Here is a 19,805-nt window from a genome sequence, read left to right as displayed (position 1 = left end):
GAAAAGATTGGCATAAGGTTTATTGATAAAGGTTAGTAGTTTCCATTAAAGAAGTTTTTTATTTGCAACTAGGTTTCGTTGGACTACAAGCTAAAACTTAAACAAAAATTTAGCCAAAATACAAAAAATACCACAGCTACTGGTGGAGGACCATACTGCCAAGTGCCTTAGTCTCCTTTGGAGCAAGCAGTAGACAGGCTTTTTGGTCTGAGCCAGGCAGTCAATCGACAATGCTTGGGCATAAATTCAAAGGTTTCAGTTTGAACCGATGTGAAGACAACGTAGGCCATTGTTATTGCTTTTTCTGGAGAATAGTGTAACTTTCTTTCATTTAGTATAGAGATCTGAAACGGCTTTTAAGAAGCCCAATGGTTCTTTTTACAATGTTTCGTGTTTTGCATGCAATAAACTGAATAATGTTTTTCTATGATCGGCATCTGAATTTCTGATTGGTCTTAGCAAGTAGGGCTCCAGAGGATAGCCAGAATCTCCTAAATAATAACATTTTGAAAATTCATTTCTCCATATTCCCACTTCAATCGAATTTGAAAGTGTATCAGCTAAGGTTACACTCCCTAAGTTTTGTCTTTTTGTCCTTTGTTGTTATATTCAACCAGCCAGCGCAACAAATTAAAGCATACCAAGCTGCTGTTAATGGTTGGTTAGTGCGTTGAACTGTCATGCAAGGGGTCTTGGGTTCAATCCTTGCCTGTGCCAGCTTAATTTAAAAATTAATTTTCGCGGGTACTGCCTCTTGCGAGGAATTGACAAATCCTTCAAGAGTAATTCTTGTCATGAAAAAGTGCTTTCTCAAACTAGCCGTTCGGATTTGGCCTTAAATTGTAGGTCCCTTCCATTCCTGGCTACAGTACTCGCACACAGGAATGGTTGAGAGTTGTAAGTCACTAGGCCCTGGTTCACAAAGGACTGTAGCACCACCCCATTTGATTTGATTTGAAGCTGCTGTTAATTCTATTGATTATCAGCTTGAACAAGTGCAACCTAATGATTTGATCATCGTTCTTGGCGACTTTAATCTTCCCCAACTCAATTGGTCCACCTCAGATGATCAGACATCCTTCTTTCCAACTAACATCTCCTCTGAATTTGAATAGCTATTCATTGATCGTCTGTTTGATTTTAGTCTTTTTCAACTAAATGGAGTAGGAAACTTTATGGGGAGACTCCTCGATCTCATATTCTCATCTGATTGCGATAACTGTGTTGTCTTCGCGAGCCCTCACCTTCTCTCAACCTTGGATCGCTATCATCCTTCCCTTAATCTCTCCCTCCCCATTAAATTTGAAAACAACTTTTCTCTAAATGGAGAATTACTGTTTTGATTTTTGGAGGGCTGCTTTCTCCAAACTCAACAATCTTTTTAGCTCAGCCGACTTTGAATTAAGTTCCCTCCACTCAACAGTAGAATCCCTTGAAAATTGGTTTTATTTGATTCTCTCATACTGTTTTGAAGAATCCGTACCGTTCTATCGAAAATATATTTCACCTCTGCTCTCCTTGGTACAACAGAGAGTTCCGTAGCCTAAGAAATACCCGTAACAAGCTTTGGAAGATCTTTTTACAGTCCAAATCTGATACCGACCATAACAACTATCTTCTCACCTATAATTCTTTTTCAAGGGAATCTTTTTATAACCAATACCTTAACTAAATAAAAAAAACCTTCTTTCTGATGCAAGGACATTTTTCAAGTTTATAAATGTGAAACGAAAATCTGATGGGCTCCCACGTCAATGAGTTTCTCCAACATAATCTCCTCAGGTCCAACAACCATAACAAATCTGATCCTGATCCACACTACTTTAGTTATTTAGATGGTTGCACTCAAACCTCTCTTTCATCTTTTACAATAACTGAAGAAATGGTACTTGCCAAATTCGTAAGCCTTAAAGTTGTTCTAAAAAAATGTATGCATTCTCTGCCAAAGCCTCTAACTGCACTCTTTGAACTTTCTGTTTCCCAAAGAGTATTTTCTCATATATGGAAAGATTCATTTATATTTCCCATTCATAACCAAGGCAATAAAACTGAAATTAACAACTATAGACCTATTGCTAAACTTGTATGCATTCGAAAACTTTTTGAAAGCTTAGTTTATGATTCCGTTTATTTCCATTGCAAGACTTTATTCTCCCCCGCTCAACATGGTTTTCTTAAAGGCAGATCCACTACGACTAACTTAATTGAATTTATATCCAAAGCTTTGTCAGCCCTTGAGAATGGCAAGGAAGTTGATGTTGTATGCACTGATTACGCCTTTGATAAAATATCCCATAAGATAGTTTATCTCAAACTTAGAGCCCTAGGCTTTCTATCTATGTATATAAACTGGATAGGCTCCTACCTTGCCAATAGAACTTATAGAGTCCTCTTCCGTAACTCAGTTGCCAGTCCTATACATCCAACTTCTGAAGTCCCACAAGGTAGTCACCTTGGCCCTCATGGCGGGGTTAAACGAAGCTGGGATTTGTATTTGTACGTAATACAGGACAAAAGATATTGGTAATATAACGATTCCTCGTACAGCCAGTTAGAGTAAGACACATTAAAAAATTCTAAATATAGACCATAGATACATCAGATCATAGGACAAATTTTAATAGTCCTGTAAAGTAGGTATAGTAGAAAATGTCACCCTTATAACAAATATGGCTTATTTATTAGGGATGAAAATGCTTATACTTAAATAAGTTATACAATAAAAGGCTAAATATTATAAATACATAATTATTATAATCCACAGATAAGAACTCAAACTTTCACTTAACACTGATAACTTTTTAATTCTTTGGGGAATTCAAATTAAGACATGCCGGTACAACTTTTCCCTTAGCCATCATCAACGCCTACCTGAAATTGATTCTGCTCCCTCCAAATACACGACCAATCTCAATTATATTTATGGTAGTTAAATAATAATGCCTAATGAGAGGAACGCAAAAATTGATACGCCTCTTATGTAGCTTCAAACTTTTCCCATGTTTCGAAATAAAAAACAAAACAAAAAAAAATTCACTTAAAGTTTAACGATTCAGAAATATCGTTTATATGGAGGTGTCCATGTTCCAAGTCCACGGTCATGCAAAAAGAAGGTTAGGTTAAGCTTGTACCACAAAATAGCAGCCCCAAAAATTCTCGATTAAAGAAGTCTGAAGCCCAGAAGTAGAAGAAGCAATGACCTAAGGACCAAAAACACGCGCTTTCTTTATCCATTCCTATCAATGCATTAAAAGTTAAATGAAGATAAGCTTATTAAATATAATTGGTGTCTGTATACAGCCAGTGCTTGTACAAGTTTAGCTTTGTATTTTGGGGGGTGTTTAAGAAGTTTCTGGCTGCGAAGCCAGGCAAAAGTTTGTGTGGGAAGTCGGTTTGTACTTACTGAAGGAATTTAACCTCAAGGGCATTCCATCAGAGTGAAAATTTGTCTTCGTTTGCCTTTCTCTTTTTATAATTTGAGTTTTCGAAGATGATAATTTTGTTCCATAAAGAATTTTTTGTATTGTATTGAAGTATGAGTATATTTAAATTTACTGTACGAAGTAGAATTATTATTATTTTTTTTTTTTTTTAAATACAAAAATCCAATTTAAAATTTATTTCGCAGACATTTGTAAAAAAAATTGAAATTCGGATTTAAATTAAGTAATCTTCGGTGAATTCTTAGATAAATTCAAGTTAGCGATGTTTCTGTCAACTAAATTTATCAAAATAATATAATTGATTTTTATTAAATAGAAATGTAAAGTTTATTTTTGGCTAACAAAGATTATTTTCATTATTAAAGTTTGTGGATCTGTATTTTGAATATACTCGGTCCTATACGAGTGCTTTGGATGTTTTTCTATTGGATCTATTTTGCATTAAAAAAGTGTTTAATGTAAACTCTGTATAAAATCCTTACTTACTTAGGTCCTCAGACCTGTTCAGTCCGTTGGGAACCTCTACGGGCCACAGGTCCGTTGGGAACCTCTACGGGCCACAGGGCCCGCCTACGCGTCATCGTGTACGGTTTCCGGGGATGTGTTTCAGCTCCCTCCAACTTTTGCCTAGGGACGCTGATTTTGCCTCGACTGGCCGTCATCAAGTACTTCTCTTTCGTCCAGCTCTTCTTCCTTCTTGTGTATGCGGATTCCACTGCATTGCTTCATTTGCAATGCGGTCGTTACCTTTTGGAAGCGTATGTCCAATCCATTGCCACTTACACCTTCGTATTTTAGAGTCTATAGATTCCTGGCCTGTCCTTCTATGAAGGACCTCATTTGATAAACGGTTTGGCCGGAAAATCATTAGGATTTTACAAAGACATCTATTCACGAAGGTTTGCATTTTTCTTGAATTGGCTGAATTAACATCCCAAGTGCTGCACCCATAAAAAAGCATAGATTCGACATTTGTGCAAAACAGTCGTAGCTTTGTTCTCAAGCTGATAGAGTTGTTTCTCCAAATTTTCGACAACATACCCAACGCCGCTTTTGCTTTGCCGATGCGGCAGATGACGTTTTGTTCGGTTCCGCCTTCGATGGAGACGATACTTCCAAGGTATTGAAAGCTCTCCACTTTTTTCACCAGTTGCGAGGATCATTTTTGTTTTGTCGGAATTCATTTTCAGCCCCACAACTTGTGATTCTCTCTCCACACTTGTTGCCATTTGATAAAGATCCATGATCCTATGAGATAGTAAGCAAACATCTTCCGCTTACTCATGATTCAAGTGCTTTAAATAGGATGTCAAAGTCCATTGGATCCCTCAGCTACCTACAGAAGCTGCGCACAGTACATCGCTTATCACCAACAAAAACGATATTGGCGACAGAATACAGCCCTGTCTGACTCCTATACGGATTGCAAAATCATCTAACATCTTACCTTTCGTGCAGAACGTGACACTTGGATCCATCATATGTTGCTTTATTGTTATAGCAATCAGTTTTTCTGTGAGCTTGACAATAATTCCCTTCTTCCACTGATCGGGGAAGCTTTCGGTGGTCCAGGCTTCTTTTATGAGCTGATGATGCAGTTCGCTTTATGGCGTTGGCGCTGCTTGTAAAAGCTCTGCGGGAATTCCATCAAGCCCTACCGCTTTGTTGTTCTTAAGTGCTTTTATTGCGGCAACGATCTCATCTTTACTGGAAGGTGCAGTACGGATTTGCTGATTAGTTTGTTCAGGCGCTTCAGAAGGTATCGGCTGTACTTTGTTTGCAAACACTTGGTTTAAAACCGAGGAAAAGTGTTCTTTCCACCTTCTGACTTGTTCGTCCACCGAACTTATCACAGTACCATCTACTCTTTCACCAGGTGTTGCTTTGAGCTGTGTGCAATGGTCATCTCTTTGGTTATTCTGTAAAGGGTCCTGCTGTCGCACCTTTTTGTTGTAACTTCTACTTCTTACGCCAATGCGTTGATGTTGTTACGCTTGTCACTGCGCACACTGCGGCGAAATTCTCTGGTTTTTATGTGGTACGAGGATTCCAGGTCATTTCTTTCTTCCCCTTGTGTGAAGTAGACAGTAGTTATTCATTGATCCTTGCCCAAGATTCCTCTGAAAGCCATGTGTTGTTGCTTCCTTCTTTCCGACCGACTATTTTGTCAGCACCTAAATTCAAAACATTTTTCACAGCATTTAAATGGTGTTCAATGTCTGCTGATTGTTCTAATTTCATGAGACAGGTGGTCCCTGAATTGTTGACGGGTCGTGGGATCCTTTAGTCTGGCGATGTTGAATTTGGGGGCTCATGTTATTCCGTTGGATGTTAGAACTGTAGCTGTACGCAATCTAAGGGTAGCTATCATTAAGTGGTGTTCACGGGCAAGTTCCATGTCGTCGCCTCTTCTGTTTTGGACATCTAAGAGACTGCTTATAAAGCGTCGACTAATTGCGAAGTGGTCAATTTGGTCACCCAGATAATTTTATGACGCAGTTTGTGTTCAAACATAGTGCCACCAATCACAAGGCCATTGTCGTTGCAGAAGTCAATGAACCTCTTTCACCATTATCATTGCAATTACCGACACCATGAGCATCCATCACATGCCATATCCCGTTGTTGGTAGGTACTGCCAACCATTTGCATTGATGTCTCTCATTACCAAAATAATATCTATGCGGGGAGTGTTGTTGTAGTCGGATCCTAGTTGACTTTAAAATAATTTTTTCTCTTCATCAGATGCGAGCTCCATGGGGGGTAACAGTGTATAATGCTGACGGGTCTTACTCTACTCTGAAACCCAGCTTTGACAAGCCTTCTCACAAGGGGCTCCAACGAAGAAACCCAACTGCAGCTTCTCGAGTGTTGCCAAATCGATGTTAGCTTTTGGAAAGTTCGGATATCCGTGATGCTTTAGAACTTTTGTGGATTTTGAGGTGACGTTCTGCCCTGCAGGAATATCGGTGAGCCCGAATCTGTTATTAGAAGTATTGTCGTGCAGTCTGTTTTTTCCGCTTATTCCACTAACGATGTGTCCCCTACTTAGCTTGGCATTTAAATCGCCTAGGACAGTTTTAATATCGTAGCTAGGACACTGCTCATATGTTGTGTTCAAGAGGTCGAGGAAAACATTCTTGGTGTTGTCATCCTTTTCTTCTTTTGGTCTTGTGCGGTAAATTTTGCCGAATTCAGCTTTCAGCCTAAATGCGGATGGTCATGAGGTGCTTGTTGATGCACCTATAGCTCAATACTTTATGCCTAAGTTTGGCCTAAATGACAAAGCCGCATCTAAAATAAGTTTTGTTGGTTTTCTCGATGGCAGTCAGCATAGTAGGCCTATCCCATCGCATTTAAAAGATGGCGGCGATATTTGATCTATAGCAGTCTAGGGCCTCCACTAATTCTGCACGTGGTCTATTAAAGGACCTAACATTACACGTGTATGTCCGAAGTCCGTTGTCCTTTAATCGTTTGCGGGAGTTGACAATAGTTAATTCGTCCGTATCCGAGGCTTGTTGGTTCTTCGCAACTGGTTTTTCCTTATGTAGTGAGGAAATCACAATGACGCACAACCTGAAAACCCAGTTCCTTGATTTAACCGCAAAGACAAGAGCCGTCATAACCGCACCTTACAGGCCTGGGCTCTGAATATGTCGTATGAATTGCCATATGAATTGTTCACTAAGTAATTAAACCTAACTGGAACTTTCTTGATTTATTAACATCATCATCAGTTCCTCTAACCCCGTACGGGGCATAGGGCGTCAACAAAACGTCTCAATCCTTCTCGATTTGCAGCTAGATACCTTAACTGTGACCACGTCTTTCTTTGGGAGTTAGCTTCCAATACCACTGTAGATTTCCATATTGGTCTTGGTCGTCCAACCCACAATTGTCCTACGCCACAATTGATGGTTAGATATTGTTTGTGGCCAGAAAATTTTAAGGATGTGCTGTCTGCGGTTCACAAAAGCCTGCGATTTTTTCGAGATAGTGGCCAAGACTTTCTATGTTTCACAAGCATATAATAGCACGGATTTCACATTGGATTCGGAGAATCTTAGTTTAGTGCGTAAGGAGATTTGACTGGATTTCCAAATTTGGGACAGAGCACCAAAGGCAACGCGAGCTTTATTTATTCTGCTTTTTACGCCTAGATCTGTACCACTATTTGCTGATACAATACTACCGAGGTAATTGAACTGTTTGACCTCTTCAACAGGCGTGTCATGCAGAATAATACGATTTTGTGTTGGGGGCCTGTTAGCATTATTTTTGTCTTTTTACTATTTATTTTAAGACCACACGATTCTCCTTTCACCCGTAAAGTTTGACACATCTCGTTCAGCCCACTGATGTTATTTTCCATGAGACATATATCGTCGGCATAGTCTAAATGGCTAAGCCTTTCAAACGTTCTCCATTGAATACCTTGCCTCTCAGTTGTACCGACGATGGCCGTCAGAATATCATCTAATGCCAGCAGAAAAAAAATTGGCGATAAAACATCCCCTTGTCTCACACCCTGACGCACTTCGAAAGAGCCCATTATGCAACACGAAACATTTTGCATTGTTGTAGGACTCTTTTATAATGGCAACAATTTTTGGCGGAATTCCTCTCCCAAGAAGTGATCTCCATATACATTCTCGGTTAATTCGGTTAAAGGCCTTTTCAAAATCTACAAACTTAGCGGTGTTTGAAATTCTGCAGACTGCTCAATAACAATGCGTTTGGTGTTGATATGGTCAACGCACGACCGACCGCTGCGGAAGCCAGCCTCTTGTGCGTAGACTCAATTCTAGCCTTTATCCGTTCGAGGATTAAAGTTGCCATTAGCTTTGGGAAAACGGACAAAACCGTAATACCACGCCAATTGCTGCAGTTCTTGAGATCACCTTTTTTGGCACCTTAACAATCACTCCATCCTTTCATTCCCTGGAATAGGTTTCGTTTTCCCAAACAGTTTGTATAAGCGAATGCAAAATACTAGCTGCTGTAGCGGGATCAGCTTTCATTAATTCCGCTGGTACTCCGTCAAGCCCGGCTGTTTTGTTGTTTTTGAGGAGGTTAATCGCTGTTTCAATTTCCGCTACTGAAGGGGGTTCGATGTCAATACCCCTGCAGGATCTGCGCATCTCGTTAAGTTGGGGCACTTCAGCACTCTTTGTTACACGGGGCACAAAAGTGATCCTTCCACCTGCAAAGTTGATCTTCAACTGATACCAATAGTGTCCCATCCACATCCATTACAGGATGATTGTTGTTGCTTTTTTTCCCGACAACTTCTATGGCTATTTGCAGCGTTTTCAGCATTATCAGCACGTCCATCTATCCTCACCTTCCTGTCACGTCTCACACAACGATAGACCATCTTGTGTGCAATCCGATATTCGTTTCGCAATTCAGCTTTTCACTGAGCGTCTGTCTCAGCGTTTATTTGCAGCTTCAACAATTTACAAAGCTCGATTTTTTCCCAAGTGTCTTGGGATGTCCAAAGCACTTTTAATTTCACTCCACATCTCGTCAACATATGAGTTAACACTCACATTTAATGACGAAGTTCTGTAGTTAAGGGTGTTGATATAGCTACTACTTATGTTGGGATCACTTAAAGCATTCGTAAAAACTTTAGGTGGCACCGGCAGGGATCGAACCCAAGACCTCTCGCATGACATTCCAACGCACTTTTTTTTAACGCACTAACCATCATGCCACGGGTACTGCTTATAAGCTTTTAATGTAGAGTTTATTAATTTGTGATTATTTAAGGGTTAGTTAGTTATAAAAAGCATTTTATTTTTCCATACTTTTAACAACTTTCTATCAACTAATCAAGGGCACGTTTTTGAATTAATAACTTTTCGAGGATTGAATTACGCTTCGCCGAGTTGACACTTGATTGTGGGAGAGCACATCTACTTCTACACCTGTTCTTGATAATTTTGTTTTGTTATGTTTTATTTTAACTTAAAGAAGCTATGAAAGCACAATTATTACAGAATTTAAAACAATAAAAACATCCCTTAACTATCTCCATTACCATATATATAAGCCTTTAAAGATTCTTATCACCTTTTTTGCTATGGCATCCTATTATGGACAAAAACAAATTGATATTCTTGTTGTCATTATAGCCTATTGTAAGTTTATAAACCTTTTTCAATATATCCAAAGTAAATTACTCAGACCAGAAATTTAATGACACTTGAAACTTTCAAAAACAAACTTTTGCTTAATTGGCTTTTTCCATTAAAAAGGAATCTACACCTTATTCACCTTATTGAAAATTCTAGTAATGTACCTACTAAAGGTAGTAAGCGAATATTAAAGCCACTCGCAACTTTTATTATAAAAATATAAGAACTTTAAGATCCTCTTTAAAAATAAGCCACTATCCCATGGTGGTCCTAGGTACTAAAAATATATAGCCTACGCACTACAAATTGTCTGTGTCGTAACTTCTTCCACTCTCCTGACCACCTTCAATATGATGAAGATGGTAATGCCGTCATCATCGTCGTTAACATGTATCTATATAGATGAGCGAAAAAGGCTTTTTGAAAGCTGATTAAGTTAATTAGGTTTGAAAAAAAAAAATAATAAACATCAAGTCGTCCTTTCATTTCATCAATTTGATAAAAGTGTATTAATATTTCGTGAAACGCTTAATCGCCCGAGGAAATTCTCTGCACACTTCACACCCAGCAATTAAGTAATCATTTCATAAATCAAATTATCCCATGTTAGTTGCAAGACTGAGCACCAATACCTCTCGAAATCGGTTAACCGCCTCATCTCATAGAATCTATTTGAAGCTTTACTCATTTTGCAAATTAGTTTATTGAATTTAAAAAGCCGAAAAGTACTTTTGTTTATATTTACAATTATAGTTCTATCCTTAGTTATTAAGCTTCCTTTATCGGATTTATATTCTCGATGCTATAAGGACTACATATAATGTTGGTTAGGTAGATACTTTAATGTAGGCTAATCGGAAGGGATAAACATTTATTATAATTACTTTAATTCTTAAACTAACTTGAACAAAGTAATTTTAAAGGTATCTGCTACTGCATACTTTAAAAGCTTCATAATATTTTACATGACATAACGCAAATTGAATATCTAGGTCTTATAATCCACCTGCCACGCTAATGCTGCTTCCGATGCTATGTTGATATTAATTTCCATCAGTGTTTACTCGTATCGTCGTCATCGTCATATAGCGATGATGAGTATCATCAAGGGAATTATATTAGTAAAGAGATTATTCCGGGTATTACTTAGTGGCTTTGAGCATAAACTGTCGTTTATGAGGCTAAACGACACATTCTGACGATTAAGCCATCAAAAAATTACGGAATTCTAGGAATGATACTTGGAGGGATTTTTTACGTTATACTTTATACGAGTTACGTATGAGTTTTTAAAATACTCTTGATGTCAAGTTGGCAAAGAAGGATTCCGATCGTGGTAAGGGGGATAATGAATACTTAATTAGAAGTTAATTAATTGCAACATTGTTTCAAGCAAGCAGAAAAAGAAACCCTATTTTAAAACATATTTTTAATATAAAATGTCTTACTATGTTTCCCTTTTTTTGTGTGTTCTGGTTCATGAGATATGGACGACAAAAAATGGTATTCCAAAAGTCAAGACATGCGGACGTACGAAATTACGAACAGAGGTAATCCTTCCACCTTCGTCTTTCCGAGTTCGAAAAATTATGACGACTTGAGAAATGTACTTGATGTTACTGTTACTAACAACCGTAATCTATTGGTGGAAAATTGGAGAGTCTCCTCTGTGAATTCTTTTTCGGATCACAAATGGATTCTCTTTAACACTCTCTAACTTTTCACTGTTATATAAATCTTAAACAACCTGACTGGACAAAGTTCAGTCGAATAGTTAAGTGCAAACTAGACAAAATTTCAAATCTTAGAAGTCCTGAAATTCAGTGCTAAAATCTTTAAAGCATCAATGAAAACTGCTTTTAAGTTTTTATGTCCAGTCAAATACAGCCGTATAAAATTTCTTCCCTGCTTAAAGAAAAATGTCCAGAATTATCTTCGATAACTGCCACAAGCAAGATTTTTACCAGCCGCCCTTAAAGTTTATAAGCGAGCAATAGAAACTGCCAAACAAAAAGTTGGAGAGAATATTGTTGATCGATTCAAGACAATAAAGATTCTGCCAGACGAAGTGATGTCTTATCTAAAGAAAATTGCAAACTATCTTTCTTGAAGAGACCCGATGGTCCTTGGAAGTACTGATGACGACACATTTTCCGGGCTGTGAGAATTGCAACCCCGAAACGCTTAGCTTTTCAAAAACTAATCTAGTTCATGTAGAACAAATTAATTCTGCTATTACAAGAGAGAGCATTTCCTGGGCTGTTAATAGTTTCTTTTCCTTCAAATCTACAGATGGAATATTACCAGTAATGGTACAAAAACAAACTACAAGATATAGCAGTAACATGACTGGGGAACATCTTTAAAGGACGAATCTATCTTAATCATGATACGGAGACATGGAAGCAGGTTGAAGTAGATTTTGTCCTAAAAGTAGTTAGGCGTGGCCATGAGTATGGGAAGGTTTTTGGCCTTGACTTATTTTGCACTTAAAACACTGAAACGCATCCTAGATCCCCATATCAGGGACATTCTCTTAGAATGTCCGAAGAGTCTCAGCACGCATATCTCAAAGACAAGTCAACTGAGACGGCCCTGCATGAGTTAGTGCGTACCATTGAGACAAAAATTTATAATAAAGATTTTACTCTTGGTACTTTCCTAGACGTAGAAGGTGCTTTCAATAACGTCCTTACTGAATTGATTCAAAAATCAAGTAATCACTTGCTTGCAGAGGTTTTGTTTTTCAAGAATTGATAATTTCTATGCTAAGTGATAGAAGGATTCAAGTTTCAAAAAGTTAAACAATTTCTTCCAAACATGTGAGTAGAGGAACATCCCAGGGCGGTATTCTCTCCCCGCTCTTTTGGATTTTAGTCTTCAATAAAATCCTCGTAAAGTTAAAAAGCTGTGGGTTCAAAGCGGAAGCTTATGCTAATGTGATTCAGTGATTGCTCTGAAGTTAGTAGCTGGGCCACAAGTGTTAACCAGAGCAAAACTAAACAGTTCGTCTTAACAACCAAAACTAAAAAAGCTGCTTCAACCTACCCCGATAGAACTGTCAAAACCTGTCTTTATCTTCCAGTGCGAAATATCTAGGAGTCATTCTAGATCCCAAACTAAACAGGAAAGTAAACATTAAAGAACGGATTAAGAAGTCTAGCATTGCCTTTTACGCCTGTAGAAGAACTTTTGGTTAAAAGTGGGGCCTTCAATCGAAGATGATTTTATTGACGTAGACAGCCGTTGTACGACCTATTTTGTCATAAAGTTCGATTGGGTGGAAGCCTGCTCTTAACAAGAAATACAAAATCGAGAAACTAAAGAAGGTTCAAAGAATAGCTAGTGTCGGCACTACCGGGGCCCATTGATCCTGCTCAACAGATGCCTTAAATGGTATTGTGCATCTCCTACCAGTTGTCCCACCCATTAAACATCAAGTATCGTGCAGCGCAATAATGCTTAAGGAATCAAACTAATTTTCGACATACACCGACTACTGCACCCCTGCCTTGAACCTTAGCAAAGATTTTTAAGCCATATTTCCTTCCAGAAAGAATGGGGTTGATGGCATGGTTACGAAAGACTTCGATACCACTATCTTAATTGATGGATGAAGAATGGAGTGTGATGAATTGTCCTCTCAAGGATTAGCCCTTCAGAAGCTCATTTGCGGAAAATGTAAATCTTCTTCATTTTTTTTATAATAAGCGAACACTAAAAGGGTTTTATATACATTTAATATGCCAAAAAGACACAGTGTGACCATTAGTAAATGTTGGATAGGAATTTTGTTAATTTTGTGTTCCTGAACATTGCAATGATAGTATAACGGCTAAAAAATTAATCTCTGTACTTTATAGTACGGTCGAAGTTGGGCTAAAAGGTAAGCTGGTGGGCATTCTTAGAAGCGCTGGTGTTTGAGTGACGTAATCGAGTTGATAATGGTAATGTCACCAATCATTTTAAAAGCTCTTCTTTGAATACTGTCCAAAAGGTTTAAATAAGTTATTGGAGCACCAGCCGAGAGATGAGAGCCCTATTCAAGTTTCGGACGTATATAGGTTTTGTAGATTGTAGCTAGATCAGACAAAGAGACAAATTTCTTGCAACGGCAACGTCTCAAAAAGCCTAGACGACCTGCGGCATTTTTGGCGACATCGCGTATGTGATCGCTCCACAAAGGGTGGTTGCTGTGCAAGTTCCATTAATAGATAGTGGAAAAGATTGTTTATCTAGCTTTAACGATACAAGATAGAATTGATAATTTGAAGCATTAAATTCCACACGGCTTTTTATTCCCCATTAAACAAAGCTGTGTAGGTCGGAATTTAATGAGCTAATCATATTTTGCAGTTGTAGTTGCACATCCGAGAGTGACTCTGGAAACGAATATGAAAAGCTAAAAGTGCTCTTATCAGCGAATCAATGTATTGGATTAGAAGCTGCAGACAGGAGATCATTTATAAAAATGAGGAAAAGGGTCGGAGACAAAACGGAGCACTAGGGCACGTCAGCATTTATTGTATGGGTTTCAGACTTGAATCCGTCCAAAATATATTGAACTGTTCGAAAGAAAATTTCTTATCGAACGAAGAAGAGATTCGTCGATACCAAAAGCACGCATTTTCGATAAGAAAGCTGTTGGAAAACTTGTTAAGTTTATAATTGCGATCAAAATCTCTAAGTAATCAAGTTTTGACTATTATGTATAAAGAAAATATTTTTCAATAAAATATTCATTCTGTCATTTACTATCGTTATAATCAAGTCGTTTTAATATAACTCTGTTAAAAGGTTATGGGCCCAGGACAATAGCAAGATTCAAGGAATATATACATATACTGGAGAAAAATGTCCGTACAACAGAATTTGGGAATCCATCAAATGAAGAAGCTAACTGGTTCTGAAAATTGGTCAACATGGAGTTTTGCCATGAAAACCCAACTAGAACTTGAAGATTCATGGAAATGTATCGAGAATGTTCCTGGCGTTGAGTTGGATCTTTCTAAGGACAAGATTGCTCGTTGCAAAATGATTCTGGCTATCGACAAGAGTCTTTATGTCCATGTTAAGAATGCAACAACTTCCAAAGAAGTTTGGACTGCTTTGCAAAACCTTTTTCAAGACTCTGGTCTGGACAGGCGCATAGGTTTACTTCAAAAACTATGCTCAGTGGTCCTGGTAAAATCTTCCTCTATAGAAGATTACGTAAGCCAAATCGTTTCGACCGCACAGAAGTTGAATGAAATAGGATTTGCAGTAAATGATGAATGGGTTGGTAGCTTATTATTGAAAGGTCTTCCTGATGAATATAGGCCGATGATCATGAGCATTGGGTGCAGTGAAAAAGTAATTTCAGCAGATTCCATCAAAATGAAATTGCTGCAAGACGTTAAATATGATTCCAAATCATCCAATAGTGCTCTTTTGTCAAAGAGAGGAAGTTTTCCCAATTCACACAAGAAATGGAAGCCTAAGTATGACAGGAAAGGGAAATATCGTTGCTTTAACTGTGGTGAGGTCGGACACTACGCTCCAGATTGTCAATCGAAGTTTAAAGGACAAGATTTGAAGTCAGAAAAAGGTGGCTCAATGTTTGCAGCGTTTCATGCAGAGTCCAAACAGCATGAATGGTGTTTTGATAGTGGTGCCACCGATCACATGACATCTGATCCTGATTTTTTCAAGCAACTCAAGCCATTTCAAGGTCAAATTAAGACAGAAAATATCATGTTAATGAATGCTGTTAGTAAAGGCGACGTTTCGTTGACTCTTTTAACTCCTAAAGGAAGACGTGATGTTGTTGTTCATGATGCTCTTTATGTCCCGGAATTAAAAGTCAACTTACTATCCATAAAGAAGATTGTGGATCATGACAATGTTGTCATCTTCGACAAAGATGGATGTCGTGTCATGAATTCTTCAAATGAAGTCATTGCAAATGGAAAATCTGAAAACGGTCTTTACAAGTTGGATACTGATCCATATAAGAATGCTAATATTGCAAGAAGTAACCTGGACAATGTTTGGCATCGAAGGTTTGGTCACTTATGACAAGAAAATTTGAAATTACTTGCTCGAGGCTTAGTTAAGGGTATTGCTTTAAATCAAGATTCTCAGTCGACATGTTTGTCATGTGCAGAAGGCAAGCATCATCGGACAAGTTTTCCATCAGAAGGGTCAAGGTCATCAAAAGTAATACAGATAATCCATTCAGACGTGTGTGGTCCAATGGAGGCGAAATCTATAAAGGGAAGTATATATTTTGTTACTTTCATAGATGATTTCACTCGGAAGGTATTTGTTTACTTTATGAAGACGAAAGATGCTGTGTTGAACTGTTTTCGTGAATTCAAAGCCGAAGTCGAAAACCAACAAGAATCCAGAATTAAAATTTTACGAATAGACAATGGTACAGAATTCATAAACAAAGCTATGCAACTAGAGTTGAAGAAGTCTGGTATTGTTCATCAAACAACCGTTCCCTTACCTCCGGAACAGAACGGTTTGGCAGAAAGAATGAACAGAACTCTTATAGAGAAGGCTCGAGCTATGTTGTATGATGCTAAAATGTCTAAATTTTGCACAGCGATGTCTCACATTCCCAAATAAAAACAACGAAAGCTGGATTCAAAATCCGAAAAAAGCATTTTTGTGGGATATTCGAATACTTCCAAAGGTTTTCGTCTGTACAGCCTACAAAAGAAAGATGTTTTCATCAGCCGTGATGTTGTATTTCACGAGGATAACTTTCACTACAAAATTCAAAATGAAAACACCAATGAAGTTCCAAAGTATACAGCTGTAGTGGGGGTACATCCAATAGAGAAACAAGAAAATCTTGTCATAGAAAACGACTACGAGTCATGTTCATCAAATCCAGAATTTGAAGAGGGGGATAACGAAGAAGATCCATCAGTGGCAACGTCGTCATCAGAAACTCACGATCCTGTTTCAACGTTGAGCGTGCAATTTGATGTTGGTAGTCAGCAGATAGATGAAGATAATCCAGACCTACCAGAAGCTGGAGAATCTGCTCTCTCACTCCGAAGCGAAAGAATTTTAAAATTACCAAGAGTAGTTTACAATGCTGAGACTGTTAACATCTTGGAAGAACTCGAAGACATGGAAGATATGTTATCCAGAGATGACAAAGAAAAATGGAAAGAAGCGATGCAGAGTGAGATGAAATCATTTGAAGAAAATGATACCTGGAAATGTGTCGACAAGCCTGCTGGAGCCAACATTATCAAGACGAAATGGGTATTCAAGAAGAAGCTAGATGAGATGGATAATGTACGATACTAGGCTCGATTGGTGATAAAAGGTTTTACACAGAAGAAAGGTATTGACTATGAAGAAACCTATTGATTTGCGAATTGAACAGATGGATGCTATTACTGCTTTTCTCCAAGGTGAGTTAACTGAAGATATCTATGTTGTGAAACCGAAGGGGTTTTTGATGGGAAGAGAAGGTCAAGCGATGAAACTGAACAAAGCTGTTTATGGACTTAAGCAATCAAGTTTAGTTTGGAACACCAAATTGGATCGAGTCCTACAAAAACTTGAATTGAAGCGTTCCCAAGTTGATCCTTGCATATACTTCCATAGAAAGGATAAGGCCATGACGTTTCTATCAATCTTTGTTGATGATATCCTAATCTTCACTAACGAAACAGTATTTTATAAAAATCTCAAACTAAATTTGATGAAAGAGTTCAAAATGAAGGTTTTGGGAACCGCGAAGAATTGTTTAGGAATTCAGATTTTACGTGACAAAGATGGAATTTATCTAGATCAAGAAAAATATATATCTGAGATGCTGATGAAATTTAACATGGATGAGTTAAATCCTGTAGCAATTCCTATGGATATCAACATAAAACTGTCAAAAGAGATGTCACCTAAATCTTCAGAAGAAGAAAAAGAAATGGCTAAGATTCCTTATCAGCAAGCAATTGGAAGCTTATTATTCGCAGCACAGTGCACTCGACCGGATATTTGCTTTACATTAAAAAAAATTAAGCAAATTCAACAACTGTCCTGGTAAAGAACATTGGACTCCTGTCAAGACAGTCTTTAGATATCTGAAAGGGACAAAATCGGCCAAACTGAAATTTTCAAGAAATGGGAATCCTGAATTTCAAATATATTTTGATTCAGATTGGGCAAGCGATTGTGACGAAAGAAGATCTGTCACAGGATACTATGTATCTTACAGGGAGGTGCCGTGTCTTGGGCGACAAAACATCAGCCAACTGTTGCATTATCCACAACAGAAGCCGAATATATGGCACTTTCGGCCTCAACTTAAGAAGCATTGTGGATTCGTGGCCTCGAGTCTGAACTGAACCATAATTTTAACAACTCGGTCATGAATATATATTGCGACAACAAAAGTGCAGTTCATCTGGCGTCGACAAGCAAGTACTTATCAAGATCCAAACACATTGATGTTAGACATCACTTTATTCGTGAGAAGAAGAACATGAACATTATCTCTTTCATTGGAATTGGAACTGAATCAGTTGCAGATTATTTTACTAAGCCAGTTTCCGTTCTACAAGATATTTCTTAAGCTTTCATTCTCGCTCAAGTACAGGCGGAGTCATAGCAATCACTGGCAGCGTTGAATTGGCGGCAAACGGCTTAGCAAAGAGATTAGCTTTCGTTAAAGAGCGAACATATTAAGTTTCATTGCCAACGAGCGTAGGAACCGGGCGTTGCAGGCCTTCTTGGCTTGCTTAAAATTATTTCGTTTTTTTTCAGTTATCTTCTTGACCCTAACAACCACTTTACAGCTCGTATCGAACCATGCGTTTTCCTTAGTTCTGATGCTTTTAACCCTATTTTGAGATAAAAGTTCTCATTCCCAGGAGAGTCAAACTTTTAATCATATCAGCGCTAGCGTCAACGTCACTATCGAGGAAGCATATAGTGACCAGTTAAAGATCCTAATTAAATTATTGACACTGTCTCAGATGGCTTTCTCGTATTGCCAAACGGTTTTTTAGGAGTTCTTTCTTTAACTGGAGAGTTTTGACGCGATTTTTTCCTCTTGGAGCTACGAAGGTCGAATTTTCTCAATTTCACTGGGAGAATCCAACCGCAGGTGGAGCAGTCTTACAGACTGTACTATATCAAGGAATGATAGACCTGCCAATAACGAAAACTGTTCTATCGAAATTTCATGCACACCCAGGCATGATATAGCCTGATTCACTGCAGTATGTACCGGACATTGTCCGGTGGTAGAGATGGATGGCCATGAACCTTTAATTGCTGAGTCAATTGGACCTTGTATGCGAATGATAAGATATCATTGTGCAGTAATTTCCTCAGGAAAATGCGTGAAAAAATGAGCTCTTAAGATCGATGACAAGTTGATTAATGTTCGTAAAAAGAGTCTCACACTCGTCGCTACATCAGCTACATTCTCGTACTCACTTTAAAACTTAAATTTAAAGTATGAACCCACAGATTTTATCCAACTCCAAACGGCGAATTTGATAAAACACTTTTCATGACAGTAATTACTTTTGGAGGATTTGTTAATTCATCGCAAGATGCAGTACCTTTAACACAGATAGGTTTTGGACCCAGACAATTGTGCAATTGATTCTAATAGAAACATAAATGGCCTTGTTAACTTCAACCTTTTGACTAAATTTTTCTCTGCACTTGTTTTGAAAATATAGGAAAGACAAACTTTAAATATTTAAATTCAAAGTTCATACATATAAAGGTACATTTGATTTGTTAAACAATAGATTTAAAGCAAATGTGATATTATTACTCTTCTTGTGGTGTTAAGCTACAGCACGGGGATTTAAATAAAAATCCTCAAATATATTCAAGACATTACCTTACCATGTTCATCACATCATACATGAAAGTAATCTATATGTTGCCACAGTAATTTACAGGCTTTTTTTATCAACGCGCAGTTTGAAGCCCGCACCAGCTTTGAGTGGGTCGGGCTCGGGATGGGATAAGGATACCGATACAGTACAGCAGAGACATGAGGAAGATAGACAAGTGCTCCTCTGAATTTGTGTATTGATTACAACAGATTATTTCTTTGATATACATATTTACAAATAGGTCCTGAGATATGTATATTGGAATTTGTATGAATGTGATGCTGTACTTATGGAAGGAATAAGTTATGGCGTATCAGTGGAAGAAGAATATGTGAATTCTTTTGTCATCA

At 37.9% G+C, this 19,805-nt stretch overlaps 1 protein-coding gene across 1 annotated transcript; it reads left to right on the top strand.

Annotated features, from left to right (window-relative positions):
• Positions 1–15,717: 15,717 nt before the first annotated feature.
• On the top strand, positions 15,718–16,900 carry LOC129942731 (uncharacterized). The gene is made up of 3 exons (XM_056051776.1): positions 15,718–15,811; positions 15,873–16,149; positions 16,288–16,900. The coding sequence occupies exons 1-3, from the start codon at positions 15,718–15,720 to the stop codon at positions 16,898–16,900; spliced, it is 984 nt and encodes a 327-aa protein (XP_055907751.1).
• The last annotated feature ends 2,905 nt before the right edge of the window (positions 16,901–19,805 follow it).

The sequence above is a fragment of the Eupeodes corollae genome, chromosome 1, assembly GCF_945859685.1.
Source record: "Eupeodes corollae chromosome 1, idEupCoro1.1, whole genome shotgun sequence".
NCBI classification, from domain to species: Eukaryota; Metazoa; Arthropoda; class Insecta; order Diptera; family Syrphidae; genus Eupeodes; species Eupeodes corollae.
This window is presented reverse-complemented; position numbering and strand designations above follow the sequence as displayed.